This window comes from Passer montanus, unplaced genomic scaffold (genome assembly GCF_014805655.1).
Source record: "Passer montanus isolate IOZ18808 unplaced genomic scaffold, ASM1480565v1 scaffold19, whole genome shotgun sequence".
Classification (NCBI taxonomy): Eukaryota; Metazoa; Chordata; class Aves; order Passeriformes; family Passeridae; genus Passer; species Passer montanus.
Window position 1 is genome coordinate 3701808 of NW_024366480.1, and position 24297 is coordinate 3726104.

Sequence of the window (24297 nt, forward strand, 5' to 3'; positions counted from 1 at the left end):
AGATAAAGTACCTTTGCTGTTTCTCCTTGTGTCCTCTTATAGTTTAGAAAACCTATAATTAAGTTGTAGGCCTGAGTTGAATGAAAATGTGATTTGTCAACATAAATGCTTCCATATGAGCTATGTCATTAGGTTTGGGCTAGGTCCTACCCATCCAGAAAATAGATTGCTAACAGAACTTCCATACTTGCATTTACAGCCTTGGACTGCAGAATGAGGCAAGTCAGATTTTAATTTTGCTACTGAAAGCAAGCATTCCTGGGCATCTGAAGTTGAAAGGAGTGCATTCTGAATCTTGCCTGACAGGTTAAAATGGTTTCAGTCCAATTGTAGTGCTTACTGTGTAGATCTGCCTTCGGGGTTGTCTTCCATAGAAATAATCTTGGCTTTTAATTAGACAAATCTCAAACATGTTGTTCATCATATTTTACAATGCCTAATCCCACAAACCTTCAATGAAAGATAAGACTTGGGGTGTTTATTGGTCTGTTAATCTCAGAAACAGCTTGGTCTTAGTGGATCAAAGTTACTAAACCTTTTTCCTTCCTTTGTGCTTGAATGAAGAAAATTTACAACACATGGTGGAGTTGCAAGTGGCGATGCTCCTGGATATTCAGTAGCTTCTGGATGACATTAGTGACTTATGTGTCTCCTGCATTCAGTTTAATAGGGTGTAAACACTGAGGGCTGATGAGCAGTTATATGTTTTCCCTATCTGGAAGATCCAACAAAAGAGCAGGTCGAGGTCCTTTGGCTGGTAAATACTATCAGAACATGCCTGCATTGCTCTAATAAGCCCACATAACAGAATTTTCAGTGTAGCTTTCAACTGTCGTCGTCTCGTCCTAAAAACATATTAATAATAATATTAATATTTGTGTCTTCTTTATTGATCCCTTAAAATTTTAGGGAAGGAACAGAGATAATTGATGGCACAGAAGCTTCTACAAGCTCATTTGTCAACATTTCTTACATTTAAGAATATTACAAGTGACAATAATTTTTAAACAGAAGTATTTAGAAAGTGACAAATAAAATATTTCTAAGTCTTACAGAAAGCTATTATTTTCTGAAATATTTTCCCAAGAAATTACAGGGAAGCACATACAAGGGGGAAAAAATGACTCAAATGCAGTGTATGCATAGTGTAGGTGTTATGGCCTTGCTGGGTGGCTCTTCATTTGGTACTTCCAGTGACTCTTCCTTCCTTTGCCTTTCAGATATGTGCAAGCCTCCATAGCCCTTTTCCTACTGCATCTCCAAATATTCCTATTAGCCTTTGTTTTAAGTTAATGCTAGTGTTTCCATAGTGTAGAGTTAATAAGGCAAGTGTGCTATGCCAAGGGGACGTGTTACAAAACCTTACAGTTTTACCATTCAGTCTTTGCCATAGTCTGTTATCTGTACCAAAGAAAAGAGAAAAATATTTTATCTTTTCTGGTGTTACAAATGGCTTAATTCAAATATACTGTTTGGGAATCTGTATCATCCATATCAGTTGAGTTAGGAAAAAACCCCAGAAGTGGTGAAAAGCAATACTTTTTGTTTTGTAGGGTGATTCTCTTCAGGGTGGTGATGATTCTCCATTCTCAGACTCCATTACACTGGAACAAACAACAAGTAATATTGGAGTTTCAAGTGGACGTGTCAGCCTATGGATGCAGTGGATGCTGCCAAAAATTACTGTAAAATTGTTTGCTCCTGATCCTAGAAATAATGGCACAGGTATTCTGCATTTTTCTGCCTAATGTACTATTTTTAATTCCATTTGGAATTCCTAATGTACTGTTTTAAATAGTGCAGCCTATTTTACAGCACACGATTATATAGTCAGTGCTTGTATCAACATTACTGAACACTATAACACAGAAATAATGGGTTGGAGCTGTATTTTAAATAACAGCAACAAAATGTCATTGGGTTACTGCATGCAAATTAGAATTCAGTGTTGTTCTTTGACATAAACTTCCCTCCCATGTGTCAGATGATTAAGTTAAATTGGAAATAAGTTAGTTAATTTCCAAAGAGTGCTGCATTTATTTCCTTAGAACCAATCATGCTTCATTTTGATATTATTTAGTCATATATTTTGCGTATCTCCATATATAGTCCATTCTAGTTTAATACTGGTAATTTCAAATTTCAATTTAATATAATCACCATAATATAATCATTAAAGTCAAAGGAAGTTTAATACAGGGTTCAGAAGAGAAGTTTCAACTTCTGTGTTGAAAAGTAAAATGTGTGTTGTGCACAGCTTATCTTTTTTTTCTCTTTGAGATACAGTTGAATTGTCATTCAACAGTAATTATTTGAAAGAAACTCAGATTCCACAAACTGCAGGACTTCAAATTTTTTTTCTAGGCAATACTGCTGATTAGCTATTACATTATTGCCCATAGAAATGTGGAAAAATAAAGTGCCTATTTTTTAAGGCTAGTTTACAAGAAATGTACTTGAACTTTGATTTTTTAAAAATAATTGCACAAAAGAAAGAAAAATCTAGAATAATTAGGGTAAATATATTGGCAAATATTTTTTTCTTTTTGCTTCCCCTAGAAATGATGCTATAAATACCTAAACTAGAAACCCCATATATATGTTTCTCAATATATTTGTATAAAAAGGTTTGGATTCTAGTGTGACACTTGAATCAAAAAGTGCTTCAATCAAAAGGGAAAACTCTGAGTAGAAATAGCAGCATCCTATTTACAAAATGTAGTGTCTCAGATATATTTCTTGTTTAAAATCCTTCCATTTTCAGATTAATAACTAATGATTTTTATTTTCTTTGACTATTGCAGAAGTCTGTATTGTCAGTGAATTAGAGGATCTCAGTGCCTCAGTGGATATGCAGGATGTCTATACCAAAATCAAATGTAAAATAGAAAGCTTCAATATTGACCATTACAGAAACAGGTAATTCCTGTGAGTTCTGATGCTTTCATTTCAGTCTGAAAGATAAAGGCAGGTGGTGTTTTGGTTTTTTTCTTAACTTAATTTAAGGTAGATATTCAATTTCAGTTAAATTATTTTAACCTTTCAAGTAATAAAAATCACAATTGTGTTTCCTCAGAATTACATCTAATTCCAAAGAAATACATAGAAATCATTGCAAATTTAGGAGTGTTTTTTCCTCACTTGCTGCTCTCTTGATCCATTAAACAAAAATAATTAATTTTAGCTTAACTATAGAATGGGAAATTCTTGAAATATTGGTTCATGATGTATTAGCAAGTGCCATTATTTAATGCTTTATGCTCTGCTACTCTTGCATGCTGAAGAGAAACAACTCAGTTTTTAGAAACATCTGTTGCTGTGGCAAAGCAGCAGTTACTGTGATGAGGAGAGCTGAGCTGATGGTCTCTGCTGTGTCACATGGCACAGTGTTGTGCAGACACCTGAGTAAAACTTCAGGAATTAATCTCAAGCAGTGCATCATCAATACTGTGTGCATTCCCAGTCTGCCTTCCCACTCTGCAAGTCCTGGTGTCTGGATGATTTGCTGCACTAGTGTGACTGTGTCACTTGACACCCAGACACACGGCTCTGTAGAATGCCATGTGCCATCTTCTAGTTTGTGTTGGCCATGAACACACCAGTCTTGACAGAGAGAGAGCCTGTGTAGGCTTTGATCAGCTAGGGTAGTAGTTGCCATTAGAGATCAACAAATTCCATTGGGAATTAAGAGATTAACATAGGATAGTTATGTTACTCTTTGAGTAGAAAAACGTAGTTAAAAGCTTCAGCACGGCTGTTGGCATTGAAAATAACTAAAATATTTAGAAACATAAATTGTTTTGGCTTGGGAACCAATGTCTGTAAGGTCTTACTGAATGCTTATTGTTCTCTATGTACAATAGCAAGGAGATTTAGTATTAATTTAGCAACATTACCCTTGTTTCTTTATGATTTTATTCCTGATAAGCTATCTTAAAAATTATTTAGATTCCCTTCTCTTTGCCTATGTTACAAATGAGTTATTGTTTGTATATAATATCATATTTGCTAATTAAATTTTGTTGGGTATTTTTTTTAAGTCTTTTAAAATCATGTCACCATGCAGGAGTCCTGAGCATGTCCTGGACGATGTCAGGCACAGCATCACCAGCCGGGCAAGGGAGGGGATGGTCCTGCTCTGCTCTGCACTGGGGCAGCCTCACCTTGAATATTGTGGAAGTTTTGGGCACCACAATACAAGAAAGTTATTAAACTACTGGAGGGCATCCAAAGGAGGGCAACAAAGAGGGTGAAGGGCATTGAAGGGAAGCCATGTGAGCAGCATCTGAGGTTAATTGGTCTGTTCAGCCTGGACACTGAGGGGAGACCTCATTGCTGTCTACAGCTTCCTCGTGAGGGAAGGAGGAGAGGCAGACTCTGATCTCTTCTTTGTGGTGACCAGTGACAGGACCAGAAGGAACAAAATAAAGCTGTATCAGGGAAGGTTTAGGTTGGATATCAGAAAAAGGTTCCAAGGTATTCAGAATGTTCAATATCAGAATGTTCCAAGGTATTCTATGACTCTGTGAAATCCCAGTAGCCAGCACCACTTAACAAACTTTTGGAGGAAACAAACAAACAAAAAAACCTAAAAAGCCACAAAAAACTCAAAACTTACTCCACTTGACAAAATTGTCAATGTTCTCATTTATATTTTCTAATCTATTTGGAGTACCTTTCCTGTGTGCAAATCCCTGTGGACTAAAAGCAAAAGCAGAGAATAGATAAGGTGAACTTTCTGTCTTCCAGGCCAGGGGGAGATTGGCAGTCAGGACATTTTGAAGCAATTTTTCTACAATGCAGAGAGAAACTCTTGGTGAGATTTCTGTAGTAAACTAAGGTGCTTACCTGAATAACTCTTCTTAAGCAAATTACTTCACTTTATTCTCCTATATGTTAAAAAGAATGGTTACAAGAACTGTACAAGGCACATTTTAACACTTAAAAGCTAACTTTTTCTGAATAATACTGATTTTGTAACACATGAATACAGATTTGCATTCACGGTGTCTTTGTTCTTGTAATCTTTCTCCTCCTTGTTCTGTTAAAGCTGCTGAAAATCCAGGGTAAGTCTCTTCTACACACAAGATTTTACTATACTTCTATTCTCACATGTTTTGACCTCTTGCTTTAGGTTGTCCTTTCACATAAAATTTTACAGTTACCTTTTTTGATCTCTTTTTTTTGTTTGACCTGATTGAATTTCAGCTTTTTAGGAAAAGATATGGCATAGCTCATCTTGCAATTACATTGAAACACACAAGCTAAATGTAAACAATTATTTTTGCTTACAGCAACTTTTTTTTTTCTTCCTATCTTCCATGCCTCGTTCATTACCTCAAGCCTTGGGGAAGATTCTTGGTCTCTGGGGCAATATGGAGGTGTGTTCCTTTCCTGCACTGACAAGCTGAACAGACGTACCTTGTTGGTTCGACCTATCAGCAAGCAGGATCCTTTCAGTAACTTCTCTGGCTTCTTTCCTTCTGTAAGAATATTTTTAAATTTTTTGAATACAGAACTTTCACTAATAAATTCCAGAAAAAAGAGAAAACCTCTTGATTTCTTGTAATCTAACTTTTAATTTTTTTTACTGAGTGTATTTCTTGGTGATATTGATTATGTAACGTGTTACGAGAAAACCTCTTGATTTCTTGTAATCTTACAACTTTTAATTTTTTTTACTGAGTGTATTTCTTGGTGATATTGATTATGTAACGTGTTATTTCCACCTCATCCTTGAGTAATAGTTGTCATTTTTTAGTAGATAAGGGAATGAGGGTTGATGGTTCACAACCTTGTACATAACAACAGACCACTGAAGTCAGTGAGATTCATTTAAATTAGAAGTGAGCACACACAGTATGTTTGAAGGCCAAATATGTAAAAGCCAGTACTAAATGCTGCATTTTTTAGTGTAATTCTGATATCTACTTAGGGATTTAAGTACTTGGTATTACTGCACTATACCTTTATGCAGCCTTATAAAATTGCCTGTCTAATTATGAGAATGCAACAATTAAAAATTCCATATTTGAGTCTTCCTTTTAAATGCTTGGAAGATTACTAGCTGGTTCAGAATATCTCATTGTGAGATATTTAAGTAATTTTCCTCTTGCCTCTTTATCCTTGATGAATTTCATGTGTTATGACATTGGCCTCTTTATCTGTAGGTCTATGGAATTATTTTATGTTAGTGAAAGTTCTGGATGGTCTGATTTATTTTCATCATGAAAATCGACTGGGAATCTTTTCTCTTATTCTGTTTAAATTCTTAGAGTAAATAAATTTACAAGTTTGTTTTAATTCATTTACTTTTAAAAGCTTCCAGTTTTCCACCATTTAAACTATGTATCCTATGTATTTAAGAAAGAGAAGTTGTTCTTCTGCTAACAATCTTTAAATTTTTTTAATTGATTACTGTCAAATGTAACATGATGAAAGAAGCAGCTACTTGCAAAATATAGTTGCTTTCATTTGTGCTTACATGATTAAAGCTGATATTTAAATAATATTAAAATTCTGTCAACATGTTTATTGCATTGTTAAAATAATGGTTTTTACACTTTTCCATTTATAACAATGACTTAAAAAACTTTCAAAGGTAATATGGAAACTTTCCTATCCATCTTGTGGGACCTAAGGATTTAATTGTCATCTTTAGCAAGACAAATCTGTCTTAAGTAAAGGAATCTATTTTTAAAGTACAATGCAATGTGGAATGAAATTGTGTGGCACGATTAAATACTCTGAGGTGATGAGGCAAAACCAGTTCAGTACTTGTGTAGGTGACTCTGGGTGGTTTATGCACCCATATTGAGATGGGGTGAACAATGTAAAGGGAGTGAGATAGAATGAAATTGTGTGGCACAGCTATTTGCATTAAATACTCTGAGGTGATGAGGCAAAACCAGTTCAGTACTTGTGTAGGTGACTCTGGGTGGTTTATGCACCCATATTGAGATGGGGTGAACAATGTAGAGGGAGTGAGATCTGCAAATGTTTCAAATGAAGGAGGAATCAAAATATGTAACTGTGTTAAAAATATTAGAAAGAGTTGGTAAATTTAGGTTTTTTAATAAATGAGATGTTTTTGGCTCATTAGATATGAGTTTCATGAAACCTAAGTAATTAGAAAAGAACAGTATGTTCAGAAATATGTGAGCTTGGATGACCCGATGCAAAGTGTGGACAAACTGTACATTCAAAAAAATGAAGGGTGTTTTGTTGGTTTCTTTTTTTTTTTTTTTACTGTTAAATGACTGTAGAAAGCTACTAAAAAATATGGAATCCTAAATAACCAGAAATTTATTTATTTATTTATTTATTTATCCTTGAAACAGACAACTGCAAAACTTTTAGATGGTTCACACCAGCAACATGGATTTCTTTCTCTCACTTATACCAAAGCTGTGACAAAAAATGTCCGGCACAAACTGATATCAAGAAATGAACGAAGAACATTCCATAAGGTGTCAGAAGGTCACACTGATGGTTCTCCTCATTTTCTCCATGAGATCCTTCTCTCTGCTCAGGCCTTTGATGTGGTCCTCTGTTTCCCTTTGCTAAATGCAATTGCAAGCATTTTTCAAGCCAGGTTGCCAAGGAGTCAGAAGGAGAAAAGGAAGTCACCAGGTCAACCAATGAGGACACATGCTCTGACTTCCCGCAACCTGCCTCTGATTTACATCAACACGGGCGTGATAAGAGTCTTCTTCCCCAAAAATGAGGAAGATCATCATATTGCAGAAGGTACAGTGTTTTATGTTAGAGATTTTTTACTGTTCAGTATTGTAGATCGAATACTTGTAGTTAAATCAGTGACGATTGCTTCAGTTTCCAAGGTTAGAGTTAGGAAACATCTAACATTCATGCTACTTCTCTGCACATCTGCTCAAAATTTCTTTTTAGCTATTTATTTGATCCTTACTATGGTACCTATAGTTTGCTTTTAAAATGTGGTTATAAAGAATGGTCAAAAATTCTGGGAAGAGAGCTTAACCCGGTTCTGCAGTGGTGATTCTGTGTCAGCTTACATGTCACTGGTATCAGTGCAGTGTTCCAGCAGGGAGTGTGAGCAGGGGGCCTTAGCCCTTGTGGACATTGACACCTGGAAAACCATGTGATAGTAACACTGGTATCAGTGCAGTGTTCCATAGACACCTGTCCCAGCAGGGAGTGTGAGCAGGGGGCCTTAGCCCTTGTGGACATTGACACCTGGAAAACCATGTGATAGTAAAGCAAGTAGATAGTTTAGTTTGGAAAATATTATTAAAATGTGCCTTATGGATGGTGCCCAACCGATGATGCAGTTTAGCATTTTAATTGAAGCTGTTCCAGCTCTCTTGTGCAAGAGGCTTACAGGTATTTACAGAGTTTGGGTAGTGTAAGATGTTCAGAAATAGTTATGTGATTGATGGATAATACTTATTCTGTAAGATATTGTTTTCCCTTTGTATGTAAGAATATGTTTCCATCCCTATTACAGTCTTTTTATATAAATAGAGATGCTAATGTTAAAATTAGACCATGTAATAGCTAATGGAGTACATTCACTTCTCACAGTTCTAGAGATTAAAAAAAAGGTAGTGTTTTACTAATATAATTATTTATTTACATAAGTTCAGTAGGTATGGAGCATTTTTTTACCATTATGTACAACACACAATATAATCCTAAGAGTATAATCTTTCGATTTTTCTCATAACCTAATTGCAAGAAGTGCACGCAGTAAGAATTTACATAGATCATTTTTTTGCCAGCATCCTCTACAATTTTCCAACTGGGATTGCTGAAAACACAGGAAGATAAAATTAGACTGGCTGTCTTGGCAAGAAAGAATTATGATTCTAGTTGGAAGGGAGTTCTAGGGCACGCTGTCAAGGAAATCTTTTGTAAAAGTATGTTTTTGTAGCTCTGTGACTGTATACTTCATTAAAAAGAAATTATAAAAAAAAAAACTTTGTCTTTTTGCTGTTTCTTGCTTAAGAATGCCTGCAAGGAACAGAATTGCCATGGTTAAGCAGTCAATGAAGGAAGAAAAACTGTATGCTTTTAAAGCAAAATGCTAAAGATTATCCTAATTAATAAGACAGCCAGCTACACTGTTCCACTGGAAAACTCTGAAATAGCATCACTATGAAAATTGGTGCTATTCTTTCATTTCTTATTTCACCCCAGATTTTCCCAAGTCTCATTGGTTTGTAAACATGAAATAAATTGCTTCTCTCTTCTGCTGCTTATTGTCTTCAAGAACAATATCAATTAGAAACAGTAAGGAGCAAGAGTTGAATAAGGCCCACATATCTGTTATGTCAGGTCAGAAGAGTGTTATATCTTCTGGAGATACACCTCCATAAGATCCTCATTCATCGTTTATTGACTATGAGAGATTTTCAGTCCAATAAGACTTGTGTGTTTCAATTTGTCATCACTGCTGTAAAAGCAAAAAAATTATTTCAGTTTCTCTTCTAGTCAGTTGTCTGCTGTTCATACCCTGTGCATACTGGTAGCTACAAAAACTATCCTTCTCCCAAACACCACAAGTAATTGTGGCTCTACATGTATAGTTAAAAAAAAGCAAATCTGTTGTTTACTCGTAACTTCCACAATGAACTGCGGTAGACAAACACTGAAATAATCAAAATCATGTTTCTTCTTCTGAAGAATTTGCATACATGCATGCATGACTACACCCACACAATTTTACAGTATTTTAGTTTCACGGGTTTTGCAGCAGTACCAATTAACATTGCTTTTTGTGGTAGATTTGAGGACAGTATTCTGTCCTTGGCAATAAGCAATGCTGCTTTCTCTGAGTTTGATTTGTTATCACATCAGGTGTTTTTGCAGCAGCACCAATTAAGATTTTTTTTGTGGTAGATTTGAGGACAGCATTCTATCCTTGGCAATAAGCGATGCTGCTTTCTCTGAGTTTGATTTGTTATCACATCAGGTGGTGTTTCAAGCTCTGCCCAACAGCCCACACTTACTCAGCCATGAAGTAAAGGTAACTAAATATATGAAAGCAATATATAACAAGTAGGAACAATAATTACTGCATAGCAGAAGACTAGAAGTAAAAATTGTAAATTGCAAAACACTGATAAGAAGTTTTAAAGACAGAAAAAAATCCACATCTGGCTGGTTTGAGGACAATAGCAACTCTTTCTTGTACATACTAGGAGCAGAATATCAGGAATCACTACAAAGGACATGATGAATTTGTTGATAGTGAAAAAGAAAAGGCAGCACACTGAATAAATGTATGTCCTGCATTTGTAGAAGTGATATATTCTTGTCACATGAGCATGACTCTGCTTTGAAGTCTGTCATAACATATGGTCTGTAACATCCTCCTCACTTACTATTAAAGTTTCAAATCGGTCAGGCTGAGTAAGTTGTGTTCAGGGATCTTGGTCTTCTGAGGCTAATTTTTAACACACCTTGGAAAAACAGGTTTTAGACAGCTGGAGGTTTATCTAGTAAAATGGAAAGTGTAATGTTCAAATAAAATTAAGACAGGTAATTTTATTGTTCTCTCTTGGAGAACATAAAGGAAAAATATTACATGATTCAGTTAATAAAGAATTACATATTTTTACATGATAATAAATATGGTTTTATGGGAAATTAGATGTTCAAAAAACATCTGATTTCCATTCTTCATTGTGGTTTCAATTCTTAGTTGATAAAACGTTTGCAAAGATTTGATATGCTTAGACTTTTCTAGGGAGTTTGACATTTTTTCTCATGGTATTTAATTTAAATACATCCCCATACTCTCTCTGTGGAAATGTTAAATGAATTAAAAATGGCTAACCAGGAATCAAAAAAAATAACCCACAAAAACTCATCAGTTGGGAATAATAAATGAAATTGGCATTTAATAGTCTGAAAGTAAATATAAAACCGTTGCTGCTATCATCAGCGAATGTTGCAGAGCATTTCCTGAGGCCATGCATCTGGGTTACTGTGCTTGCATACTGCTTGTAGAAAGTACAGTAAATCTTCTAAAGCTGAAGTTGTAAATCAAGGAAGGTTTACACAGGCTGGGTCTCTAGGACTGGAGAGACTATCCTGGGAAACAGTGGCTGAAACAGCTTGTGGGTCACATTGGACTGAGGGAAAAGAAATAAGGGAGGTGGCTGTACTTCTGCACATGGCAGAGGCTGGAATATCACGTCCAATTTGCTTTCTGTTGTAAAACTGGATATTGATAAAAGTAGAGAGGGTGCTGAAAAGTATCAAAAATGTTACGTGCTACACAAGGAGTCTTAAAAGGAAGGATTAAAATAGCATAATGTATTAAGCTCTGCAAAAAAATGACTGAGATCAGTGGATAAAACCAAATGAGATTGTGAACAATATCTTGAGTCTGTAAGATTTTCCTAGATTGTACTTAGATTGTAAGTATAAAGTAATGTATGATAGTATTATATTGTAAGCATACTTAAATTGTGAGTATGTTTTTTAAATGTAGCATGGATGGTTTTCCCCTCAAATTTTTTTAATATCTGCCATGGCTGTGATTGTTTATTACATTATTCCCATATTTTGCAAAGCATGGGTTAATGAATGGAGATACGAATTCATATGACTCTTTAGAAATCAGCTGATTGTATTAATGTCTGTGATTCTTTCTGATTTTAAATTGGCTTATTTATTGAGCATGAAAGATCCATGCCCAGCCTTTAAAAAACCTCTTAAAATAATCACACAGCAGAGACTGTTATGGGTAGCCCTTTGCTTATTTTGCTTTGCTAAGTGTTAGAGACAAATTAAAATTCTTAGCCTAAGATATATTTTATTAAGAATAAGGCATCTGCCACCTAATTGAGTTGCAGTTATAATCAGATGTATATTTAATACCATGACTCCACTTCTTATGTGAGTATTGGAAAGCAAACACCCAACACCTAAGTGTACAGTGGCAGTATTCTAGTACTTAGTATAATGCCTTACTACTTTTTGAACATATGAGTTCAGATTTAGTCAAAAAAGGGAGTTTTTCATCAGCTTAACTCTTGTTTCTTATTTCTAGCAGCCAAACCATTGGTAATTAGTTTTGTTTTGCTTTGGGGGGGGGGCTAAAGGGTTTATCTTTACTTTGTAAGCACATGAGGTTCTTTTAAATAGATAGTTTGTGTGCTAATACACTTGTGTATCAGAACTTGTGTTCCCACTTTGCCACATATTTACTGGGCTATTCCCTGCAGTAGTTTGAAAATATTGTATTAGAATTTCTGTGATTTCTTAGATCTGTTCAGAAATATACATGTCTTTATAGGTATTTAGCTGCAAAGCATGGTGTCTTTTTCACCAAGACGTTACTGGGTCTGAAGAAACCATTTTTTTGAGCTTATACATTTTCCTGGTTCTTACCACACCAAGCATTGCACACTTCAGTAAAATATTTAAACTATCTTCTACTGCAATCTTGTTTTCAAAACTCATGTATGAGAGTCTTGCAGAACTTCCTTGGGTGTGGGAGCAGGTGTGATGTCATTCCATCCTTGCTGCATCTCACACAGGTTTTGCAGTGAATCATTTCCCTTCAGATGATGAACTCTTTGAAATTGCATCACACCTGCTCCAGAGTTTCCTAGTTAATGTGGAGTCTTCTGAGCACAGCCTTATTCAAGTGCTTTGTCTGTGCCTGCTGACAGAGTTAGCTTTCTACAAAAAATATGGTGCTGTTTATTTCTGTGCAGAACTTTGGGTTTTGTCTAATATGACCACTGCTTTTAAAACTGAGAAACTTTACATGTGGCTGAAATTTGAAAATTATGGAGATAAGTGGAAAGCAGAGACTTTTTTCTTCTCAGAATAATTCTGTTATTGATGTGAAATTTACTGTCCAGTATTACATCTTGTTCCATGTATATGTGTCAGATTTCAGATTCTCCTGTTTCAGTCCTTGTGTTTGAACTTTCCATGTGCGTTGCAGCCGATTCCAAATGCTACCAGGATGGTTATACTGTGATATCCTGTAATGTTTTACATCTAAAGATATGGGCCCATAATAAAAAGGGTGCACAATTCAGAGTGGTTTACATGCTTATGTTTCAGCAAATAGTTATTGGAGAAACAAACAGATCACAAAGAATATGTCATAAAATGTCTGAAGGCATTTTGAAATACCCCCCCTAAAAGTGTCAGAGAGAATGAGAAGTCGCAGACCAGGATTCAGTGGTGTGATAAAACTCTGGGGAAATGAAATTACAATAGTTTTGTCTTTATGTATCACAGCAGGACTATTGATTTTATGTTGCTCCTGTGCAAAATTGAATCCTTAGCAGTATTCTTATGTACATTTTTAAAGAAATAATTTTTCAGCGTTCCTGCTATGTGCATTTGACTTTTAATCAAACACATATTTTCTCTTTTCCTAACTACAGCTAATCCATCAATTAAAGAAGACACTTTGGTTCTCAAGATTGGATCTGTCTCTATGGCTCCTCAGGCTGACAACCCTCTTAGTAGAGCTGTGCTCAGAAAAGACATTTATCAGTAAGTGTCAGGGGAGGGGTTTGGCTTTTCATATATGGTCTCAGAAAAATTCATTCTGGGAGAAGTTAATTGATCAATAAAACTGGTACGTGCAGCCTGTAAAAATACTTTTCACATACAATCTTTTGATATTCAAAACCAGGTTTTTCTGATTTTCTTCACTTGTGGGCTTTCAAACCTATTTAGACAAATCAAGTACTGCTGTGAAGTGCTGATGAATAACAGAATTTAAATGTCAAATCACTATGAAGTTTAAACTCACAGATGCAAACATTTTAAGAGGTTTTCTTTTATTCAGCTACTACTAAGTTCACCTTAGAGAAAAGGAAATTTTTTGTGACTTCCAAAGTGTTCAGTAGCCATATAGTGAGAAGGAGATAGATCTTAATAATATAAATGGTAAACATATATTCAAACTGTAGGATTCTTGATGTCATGTAGATCAAAGCTTAAAGGAATGCAAACTTCTAAGGAGCTCTTTCCCAGTAAACACATTTTCTGTGAAAATGTCATGCTCTGGATTGTGTCACTAAGTATGTGCAAACCACACTAATCATATATAGGCAGCAAAACTGGTGAACATATGTAATCAACATGATAAAAGTAATATATGATCCTTAGTAGAGTTGGCACTGTTGCCAGACATGAAAGTAGGGTTGCAAATAATACCAAGTGAGAAAAGTCACAGAAATACAGATGAACAAGTGTCTTATACTTCCCGTTGGTCTGTTTTTCAGATGTGGCAATATTTTTAACTACTTCATAGTGCTCTTCAATAGAAATTACAAACATCAAAATCTTTTCCCAGCAGTAAAACATTTACTGCCTAGAAAATGACAGCAAGTTTTACTTTTGTCAAGACTAGGATTTTTAGGAGACCATGAAATATCTCCAATTTCACTTCTGATCACTTAGAAGTTGTAAGAAAGTATTTTTCTTCATACTTCCATGTGGAAGCATTTAAATTAATGGCTTTGCTTGTATGTTTGGTTATAGTAGTTTATCCTTTTTTTTTTTCTTTTGTTTTTAAATGAGCATTTTATCTTTTGTATTATGGAGCTTTCATGGAAAAAGTCTTGGAGCCTAGCACTAGCAGTGGCTTTGGGTGCAAAACTAGCAGGGCCTGATCCAGCTCTCCAAGTGCTCATAGATGGAAGAGATCTTCCAGACATTTGTACAGGCTCTTCCTGCTCCCACCCTTTCTGTCTGAGGAGACTCATCTGATACCAGCTTTAAGAGTCAGAGACCCAAATGTAGGTTCCACTCTCCTCACAGCAACAAAAACGTTATCAAAAAATTCCTGATCATAAAGTGGAATCTGCAATTACCAGCTTCTCTAAGGTTGTTTCAGTCACTGTGGGGAACTGTGTGATGTTCCTTCTATGCACATTACAAACCAGTGAGTAAGCAATCCTTTACATCTAAAATCAATGAAGCTATGCTAGTTAAGATTTTTGAGTCTGTCTTTGCCTGTGTGGCTTTACCTGAAATGCTGACATTCAGTGCTTTTCAAAGGTTCTGATGCTAGTTTGCTTTATGGTCCTGTGGGTCTTAGATGCATAAATGTTCCAGACAAGACTTGTGCAGTGTATATTTGGTTTTCATAGTTTTAATACAGATACAATGTGCTCCAGTTCTCCTTTAGGAATCATGACACCAATTGAGTAAGGTAGGAATAAATACTGGGCCAGAAACACCTCTCATCTGACTGCTACTGGCATTTTGTGACCAGTCTCTCAACATCATGCTTCCTATGTCTTTTTCCGCGTTTTCTGACATTTTAAGTGACTTCCTCAGCTTCAATGGCCACTCCTCTAATTTCTCATCATCTGTCAAATGATTTGTTCTTCTCTTTCCTGTTTTAATCATCCATTTATGCTAGCTTTACTGTTTCTAAGACATGTCAGAGCAGAGCATCAAGTTACTTTGCAGTGTTTCACAGGATAATATTGAAGTTGATAGTGGGTGGCCTTCTGTTTTTGGGAAGAAGGTGGCTGGCTATGTTAATCTGTTTAAGGAAGTTCCAAGATTTTCAAAGAATAAAAATTAATACTTTTTAGATTTAAAATATTAAGATTCCTGTTTGGAATTGAACTAGATCCATTTTGTAATTACAAAATCTTTGATCTAGAACACTTACAGATGTGTGGTTCAAGATATCTCTTCACTGTCTTTCATGACAGTCACTGCTGTTAGACAGCTAGAATTCTAAGTGAAGTTAATTTCACCATTTTTCAGGGTATTATTTAATTAAAATTAGGCAAAGGGTTCTGTATTGTTGGGCAGGATGTACAGTCTGTATACAAGGAAAAAAAACAGTGGGATATTATTAACACATGATATTAGGTCTAAATATGAGAGTTCTTCTTGCAAAGTATTTTCCCTTTTTAATGTGCCCATGGCACATGGTACTAGATAAAAAACCTGGAGCTAATACCGAATGCTTAAAAATTGAGTAGTAAGATAAGCAAACCCACACAATGTGTAGCTCACATGCTTAGTCAAAGATTTCTTAGCAAATATTAACAGAGGTACAAGTAGTACAATATCTAGTGTAAGAGACTCTAAAAAAATAAATTACAGAAGCCTGTTGGTTGCAGAAGAATTAGCATCTACAGTATTCTAATAATGCCAACATGTTGTCTTCTGTCTTTTTCCAACCTCTCTTCTCTAATTTGGTGCTGCTGCTTTTAATAGAATAAAAGAAGATGAATTGTTGTCTGAACCACTGTCTTTACAGTGTTTCTGGAGTGGGGATACAAACTTAATTTGTGGTGTCACTTTGCTTTAAACACTCTTCTGTTTAGGCCTGAACTACAACCACATGCAATTAGTGTCACTTCTGTAGTGCTTCATGAGAAAGAAGAATTTTTGCTTCTCATTTAGAAATTGTTCTTTTAGGAAAGGCTGAGAAACATTTTCATAGCTGGAGGCTGAATAGCATTTCCAAACATCTTTTGAATTTGTCCCATAATTTTATACATGAAAAGCTGAATGTGCTCACATATCATTAGTAGAGTGCCAGTGCATGAAAGGTAGGTTTGGTAGAGCTGCAGGTCATACTAAATAAACCAGACCACTTTTGGCCTGTAGGCTGAAGTGACCCCATCTGTTGTGTCTTAGGAAAAAGAGCTTACGTGCTAACTTGGAGAGAGAACTCGACTGAAAAGGGACTGTTAGAAAAACAATGCACGTCAATCATTTAGGCACAAATATAGTTTCAGGTGATTATTGGAAGTTGAAAAGAAATGTACTGACTTTGTAACTTCAGTTTTCCTGTACTGTATAAAAATTAGAGTATTTTCTTCAGTAGAAAATGGACTAATTCAGTTTTGATATTAATGTGTGGTAAAGAAATACACATGCACCATAACAGTAAATTAAGGGCTCCTGAAAGTAAGACACATTTCTGTCTGGAGACAGTAAAAGGCAATGTCTCTCTTTTTTTTTTCCCTTCTTTCTCATACTTCTGTAGGAGTTGGTTTTAATGGCTTTTCATGATTCTTTGACTGCTTAACTTCAGTTCCAGCTGTATTTATGTTCCACACATATTACCAGAACTATACATTGCCATCAAGAAACTGCCAGTTCTGTTGATTGGGAGATCATCAAATTATCAAAAGGCCTTGGGATAGTGTCAGGGAGCAGAATAAAGAAGGTTTTTTGGATAAGAATACAAGTAAGGCAGTTGCCTATCATGGCTAAAGGGAGGGAATAGCAGTTAATTGAAACTGTGAAGGAGTCAGTAAGAGTAAATGAAGTTTCTGCTATACAGTGAAGGACAGAACTATATTTTTGTGGGCTTTAACTCCTGATGAATTTTTAGGAAATGTGTATGTTGGGGATATGAATAGTGAATAGCACTAGTTGTGCTAAGCTACCAGCAGAATTAGGCACTGTCATCAGGGAAATGATTAAGAAAACTTCATCACAAGATCCAGAAATTCTGGTTCTTTGACTGAAAAAATGAGACGAGGTAGATGCATGGATATACTTAAATATGAACTTGAAATTGAGATGATGTTTAGTTCTACTTCTGTTTTGGGATAAGGGCCCTATTCCACCAAATACTGTGCAAATGCTCTGATGGATAATAGAGGTAACTGCTGATCATCCCCAACAGGGTTGTTTTAGCAAACTGTCATGGAACAATAATTAATGGAGTTTTAGGGAGTATCCATGAACAGATAGAGTAAAATAATGTTGAGTTACAGTATTGTTAATGCAGAAATGAAATTGCTGACAAAGAGCTCAGAGAATAGAGGCTGATTGGAGGCTGTTGTGTAAATGTCTTACTTAAAAAGTCAGGAGTAATACTGCCAAACTATCAAGTTCTGGGAGTTTAGGCAAGCAGAATCCCAAGCTTTCCTCAGCTTGGCCAGTAAAGAACCTAATTGTTGTCCACGCTCTGGATTCATCATTTTTGAGATCCAAGGATTTCATTCATGTCATATATCAAAGCTTAATAGTCTAGGTCTGAGTGTTCTATGGTCATTTTCATGTGTAGATCTTTCATAGATCAAAGCATAAATCTGTCCCTAGACTGTTTCCAATTTGTGAATGGAAATAGAAATTCTTTAGGCATGCCCCTCCCTGCAAAAACAGTACATGTAAAGAGTTTACTTAATGAAAAGGTAGCTGTAGATTTCCTTATTTTTCATTTAAACTTTTATTAACACAAGCCTTTTCTTATTATAATTTTTTCCTTTTCGTAGTTTACTGTTTTTCACAGCTTAACTCTCAAACATTTGCAAATAGCAAAATAGCAGCAATAGCTGCTATTTATCTTTATTTCAAGGAACTCCATCTTGAACATCCTTGTAATAATCATGTAATGCCCATTATTGGTTAACAAAAATCCATCAGAAAAGGAGTAATAAACATTTTTTTTTTGTCTGTACTGATAATGCTGGAGTGAAAGAAGGAAAAAAATTATTCAAGGAATTTATGAAAGAAGCACATACATAGCCAGCAGTCTGTGTGGAAATCTGTTTTTTCTTTCAAATGTGGTTTGGAAAATCAAATGCCTTTCAAAACTTTTCAACAGCACCCACATCTGTAAGCATCTTCTCTTCAGAAATATTTTGACATGTTTGTATTTGAAAAACTGTACCTTGAAATTATCGTTCAAAAAGCCTGGATTATCTATAGCTTTATTATGTGTAAAAAGATTACTTTTTGATATCTTCCTTTTCAAACCAAATAACAGTTTAAAAACTGTTCTGTTTTTGCATAGAAGTTAGCATTAAGATAGCTAGATGTTTCCCAGATTATGGACCTAATATGCATAATTTCCTTTTAAGAGTTGATTATTTTACAAAGGTCTATTAAGACTTATTTTCTATTTTACCTATTTTTGTTTTCAGTACGTAATTGAGATTTATCTGCTAGGCAAACAAGGAATTGTCTTGTTTCTTAGAGTTTCTTCTTCTCTGAATGAAGGCATTAAAGATAATCAGTGAAAAAATTGTATGGCCATAGTTTTTGAGGGAAATGTGAGCTGCTTATTAAATTGTCCATATGTACCACAGGGAATTAAGAAAAATATCAGCTTTAATATGTTGTAAAATCACTACCACAGTTTTTCACAAATTTCAAAATTATTACAACTGCAGGGTGATGTTATATAGGAAAAAACATTTAAGAGAAGAAATTATTAGTGTTTTAAAAAGTATGTATTTTATTCCATATAAATAGTGAAATGGAATTATGTTAGCATCCTTTTAAGTTCTCATCTAGTTTAAGGAAAAAAAATTGTAACAGCAAAGATTTTGAAATCTCTCCCAGAATTTATTTATTAATAATTAAGTTTTAGATTTTGAACGGGGATGATTTTATTTCTGAAGAATTTTTTTTAGCAGGATTCTCTCAGCATATAATTTGAATATACAGTCTTGTTTCTTTTTGAATTTCATAATCTTTAGAATTAATAGTTGTTGAATTGGGGTGTAAATCAAAATATTCATAGTAATTGCAATTTCTGAATGTTTTTCTTTGCTATGGTACTTGATCACATGCTTTTTAGCATAAAATTGTCTAATGACTTAGGAAAATCATCTTTATCCTCTGTAAGAATCCTATACTACAGTCTGGAGTAGGGCTTGGAAGTAAAGTCTTTTCCTGCTTTACATTTCTCTCTTCTTCTGTGTTTAGCAGAGAGGCAAAAAAAAAAATCTGCTTAGACCTTTTGCCCAGCAAAATATTCATATGTATGGATAGCATTACATGCAAACACCACTCCGAATTAGCATTGGCATGTTTAAGGCTATTGCAGCAGTTATTAATTTAAAACTCTCAGTGGAAACTAATTGTAAAATAACAGCTGGAACTGCCCATTTAGTTTCAGAAATGTGGCTTGCTAATTATCTAATACCAAAAGCTATTCAAAGCTAAATTTATATTTGGAATTTGGCTTTAAAAATGTTCAGCTTTAACCTTGAAACTTGTTTTTACTTGAAATTTCCTTGTGAGTTCTACAGGAATCTTCAAAATAACTAATTTTCAAAATACATAGATTTAAAATACATTTCCTTATAATGTAAGAGTAAAAATAATTTTTACGACTTTACTTTTCTCTTTAATTGATAAGTTTAATCACTGTGTTCTCCATACTCATACCTACTTTATATTTTTTCTTTCACTTAGTAGCACAGAACTTGATTCATACGATAAGTTTTAATTTCTTCATGCAGTTCCTCAGAGCAGTGGCATTATGTCATTTAAGCATCCATTTGCTGTTAATCAGGACTGCATTTTTGGAAACCTTATTAAATATGTTAGAGGGAAAAGAAAATTAAAGAATGAATTAAAGGAATAACCAATTAATTTAAACAAATCAAACTTGAAACACATAGAATTGATAAAGACATTTTGAAGTCTAGTAATTCTTAAACAGTGCATATATTAAAATATTTTAATAGAAAAAACAGTGACCTTCCTCAATGATTTATTGTTACTTTTAACTTTGTTTTGAGGACTTAATATACATTTTATCTGCAATGCTCTTCCTTTCTGCTTCTGGCTTGGCTGAGGTGTTTGCATAACTGGGTTCTTGTCACTAGCTGCATCCTGTGTGATTTAGAACTAAACTGGGAATGGATTTCCATGCTCCCTTTAAACTGGATTATGTGTTCAGGAATTTCTCAGGTTGGACAGTTTAGTTGTGGACTTAAGTGCCAGGCATCAAGGATGCATCTCTGCAAAATGGAGGCTGCAACGTCTGTGTACTTTATATGATTTACTGTAGCATGTACTCCATTGCTTTCATTTATTATGATGCCATCACTAAACAGCTTAAGGTCAGAAGTAAATACCAACTTTAAAGTAAAACTTCCACAAGGGCATTGCTGTCACTGCTTTGCTCATGTGCTATACTTTGTTCTATAAAGAGATTTCTCAGCTGTGTGTGATCTTGACCACTGTATCTTCTGCAAAGCAAGGTTAAGTTCAAGAAACACAGCAGGCTGGACTCAGAGGTTCCTTGGTCTTCTGATACTTCTTGCTCTCTCAAATGTTTTAACACTAATGAGTATTTTCTGTTTGGTGTATGCAGAGCTTGCCATGTGAAATTCATACAACCTCAGTTTTGAAATCTGTAATATGTTTAAGGTGACTGAGTGGAGATTAGGATTTCTTTCATTTGTGTTGGTTTGAGATGCTGTTGAACATGTTTTTTCCTGTTTCCTTTTTTTCCCCAAAAACCCCTACAGTTCTGCTGTTATGAAGGCCAATCAAAATAAAATCAAACCAACTGTTTGGTTTTTTGGTTCATTCTAATCCTTTTAAACTCTTTATTGTATTCTAGATATGCGAACGCTTCATTTCTTAACTTCTTGCCTTGATATTTCCTAGTCCTAAGATTCTAAATACTTGTTATGTGTAGGGGTGTTTTTTTCTTGAGACCTAAGGTTATTGCAGTTATTCTCATCTTTTCCCTAGGAAGCATAATTTCTTTTCCTTTTTTTTTCCCCTCTGTGTTTGCACATTTTGACTGAACCCTTCAGAATTCTCATATCTTTTTCTCTTTAACCAGCACGGAAATCTACTTCCTTCATGGAGATCAAGTCTGTAACTGTTGTCTTCCCTTAACTATAATAATGCCCCTTTCCCCATTTGAAAATATTTTCCAAACTGTTAATTCCTCCCTAAAGCGAGGAATGTTTTACCACAGGGGAGAGAAAACATGTCAGATATTTGAAGAGTTCTTTGAGTTGAGAGGTTTCTCACCCTCCCATCCAAGCAAGCCATGCCCAGTGAAGGGACTAAAGGGGTAAAGTGTGGCCCTGGGCTTCCTTGGGGCTGCCCAGAATGGGGTGAATGCCACGTCAGTTTTTTAACATTGCTCTATCCATGGTTGCTGGGCACTGAGTTTTGTGCCCATTTAAATTGTAAATCCAAATTTGAACCCTTTTAAGATCTACTTCTTCATGGTGTTACTGTTTGTACTTGTGTATAAGGAACAGGCTGAGGGACCTGAAAGAAATAAAAAAGTTTGGGGCTATCAGGCAGTTGTTTTCAGTAAGGTTATTATCCTGAGCCTATTTATTGTGTAGGAACACAAGGATTAGCCCTGGCAAAAAGATGTCTGTCACCTTGGGCTTGGATCAGCTTCATCTGCCATCATGATCTGGGCTTTTGAAACAGCACCAAATTTGACACTGTGTACCAAGAATTTTTAAATAGTTCTCAGATTCAGCACTAACATTATTAAATAGACTGTCATAGTTTAAAAAGGTAAACAAGAAAGGGCACATTAAATACAAAGAAAAAGCACATTAAATACCATTTAAAAATCCCAGAATACCTTTCACAGTTTATGTTCTCAGCAACTTTAATGTAATGAAATTTTTTTCAGATAAAACTGGGAAATAAAAGGTAATCCAAAAGATGGAGTTTTTTTTTATGAGTTGTGTTTTATGTTTCATGTTTTATGTTATAAAGCAACGTTATTGAAGGTTTTACATTTCTTCATGTTACATCCCTTTAATCTTTGTTTTTCCTGAACAAGTAGCTTTATATTGTGCTTGTTATTGTAAAATATAGGGAGGGGTGTGAGGGGAGGTGTTTGGGTTTCTGTTAACATGGGCGAAAATAATTAGCTGGTTCTTTCTTTTTCTTAGAAATTAATGCCTCCTTAAGAGCTGGAGTGGTTCCTCTGTATGAATTACTGAAGTCATGTTCCTTTGCTTTACACAAACTCCTTACAGTTTCTTCCCAGAAAATCTATGTCACTGATTCTTAAAATATAGGATCGAATTCATATATCAAGGTTGCTTTGCTATCTTTTCTGTCTGAAAATTAACATCTAAAGTCTTGGCTGCAGTAAATAATTTAGTCTAAAATAGCTGAGGAGAGCTTTTAAAACTTGGTATTCTGTACAGTTTTCTTCTTAACTGTTTGTGAGTAAATATAATTTCCATCAGCTCTGATTTTAACAAATGATTTTTGTTGAAAAGTATTTTCCAATAGCATATAAAGCAGATTTCTTTTCTTTGTAGCATTTTTAATTCTAGCAGGATCTCAAGGTAACTATAATGCAAGTTGTGTGCTTCTGTTACTGAGAAAAGCATATCCCGTTTGTAATGAAACATTTGTTAACTTCTGTATACAGATTGTGGTTCATTCCATAAATACTTGTGGGTTCTCTGATGTCCCTCACAGGGTTTTATCTATGACAAATTCATACCACAGTTCTTAAACTACATTTTGGATAGAAGATTTCTTTCTTTTGCAAAACTGTTTGCCAGTGTCTTTCATTTAATGCTGGTATGCATTTCAACTTTGGTTTTCAATTATTTAACAAAAAGGATTATCAGAAATATACAGAATAGTAACATGTTATTTTAGCATATTTCTCTATGGGATACTCTTCCAAGCTCCCATGGCAAAATTAAATCCATGTTACTGTTACCCCGAGCAGCTCAAATTTTACTGTTTAAGTGAGCATGGTTCCTAGCTCTTAACTGACTTTTCCAATATAGTTTCACTTAGCACAACCACCTTAAGTACGGTCAAAAGTCATGCTTAATGTTTGTTATGTTTAAGGTCTTACTGTGCTATTAAACCTTATTATGCTGCAATAAAGAAGAAAGAAAGAAGTTAAAAAGCCATGTACAGTGGGTTTGTGTGTTACATTTCTTTCTTTTTTTTCTTTAGAAGAAAAAATTCCATCACTTCTTTTTAAGGGTGGATTTGTAATCTTATGGGCTTTATTAGTTGTTGGACACAAAGATAAATGTACCATTCTTCAGCCTCTCAAAAGATTTTTCATGCCCACTGATATTTTTGTTGCTAGGGTTTTGGTTTTTTCTGTGAGAAGGCAATGGCCAGCACTGGTATGTTAATGGCTAACACAAGTGCACATTGAGAGTAATAAAATACAGAGATAATATCAGGCATCTCTGTTTCAGTGTAAATGATTGGCATAAATCACAGCTACTCCAGTTTTCTGGCTTGGTATTGTGTGTTCTTGAGCACTAAAAAATAAATGGGTGTGTAGGTGGTACAAACAGAACAGAACACAGGAGTATCTACAAATTTATGTGCCCTGTACTTGCAAGATAGGAACAGAAGAGGTTTGAACTCTTTCTGATAACCAAAATTATTTAACTATTGAATAGTATTATTTAATCATTGTATGTGACAGTTTTTCAAGAAAGAGGAACAAACTTGTAGATGAGAAAATCCAGCTGCAAAACAAATTTGAAACTTTTTACGGTTGGAAGTGTATAAATATGTACATATATGTATTCAAGAAAAATACAGAGGAATGCAATTCTCTGGCATATC

At 34.9% G+C, this 24297-nt stretch overlaps 1 protein-coding gene across 1 annotated transcript in view; it reads left to right on the top strand.

The window, feature by feature from the left end:
* VPS13B (vacuolar protein sorting 13 homolog B) overlaps positions 1–24297 on the top strand; it is a 423217-nt gene that overhangs the window by 236261 nt on the left and 162659 nt on the right. Inside the window, exons 24-28 of the mRNA XM_039705990.1 lie at positions 1554–1725; positions 2805–2919; positions 5344–5485; positions 7341–7749; positions 13398–13509. Of these exons, the coding sequence (XP_039561924.1) occupies positions 1554–1725; positions 2805–2919; positions 5344–5485; positions 7341–7749; positions 13398–13509 (950 nt within the window). The remainder of the gene's footprint in view (positions 1–1553; positions 1726–2804; positions 2920–5343; positions 5486–7340; positions 7750–13397; positions 13510–24297) is intronic.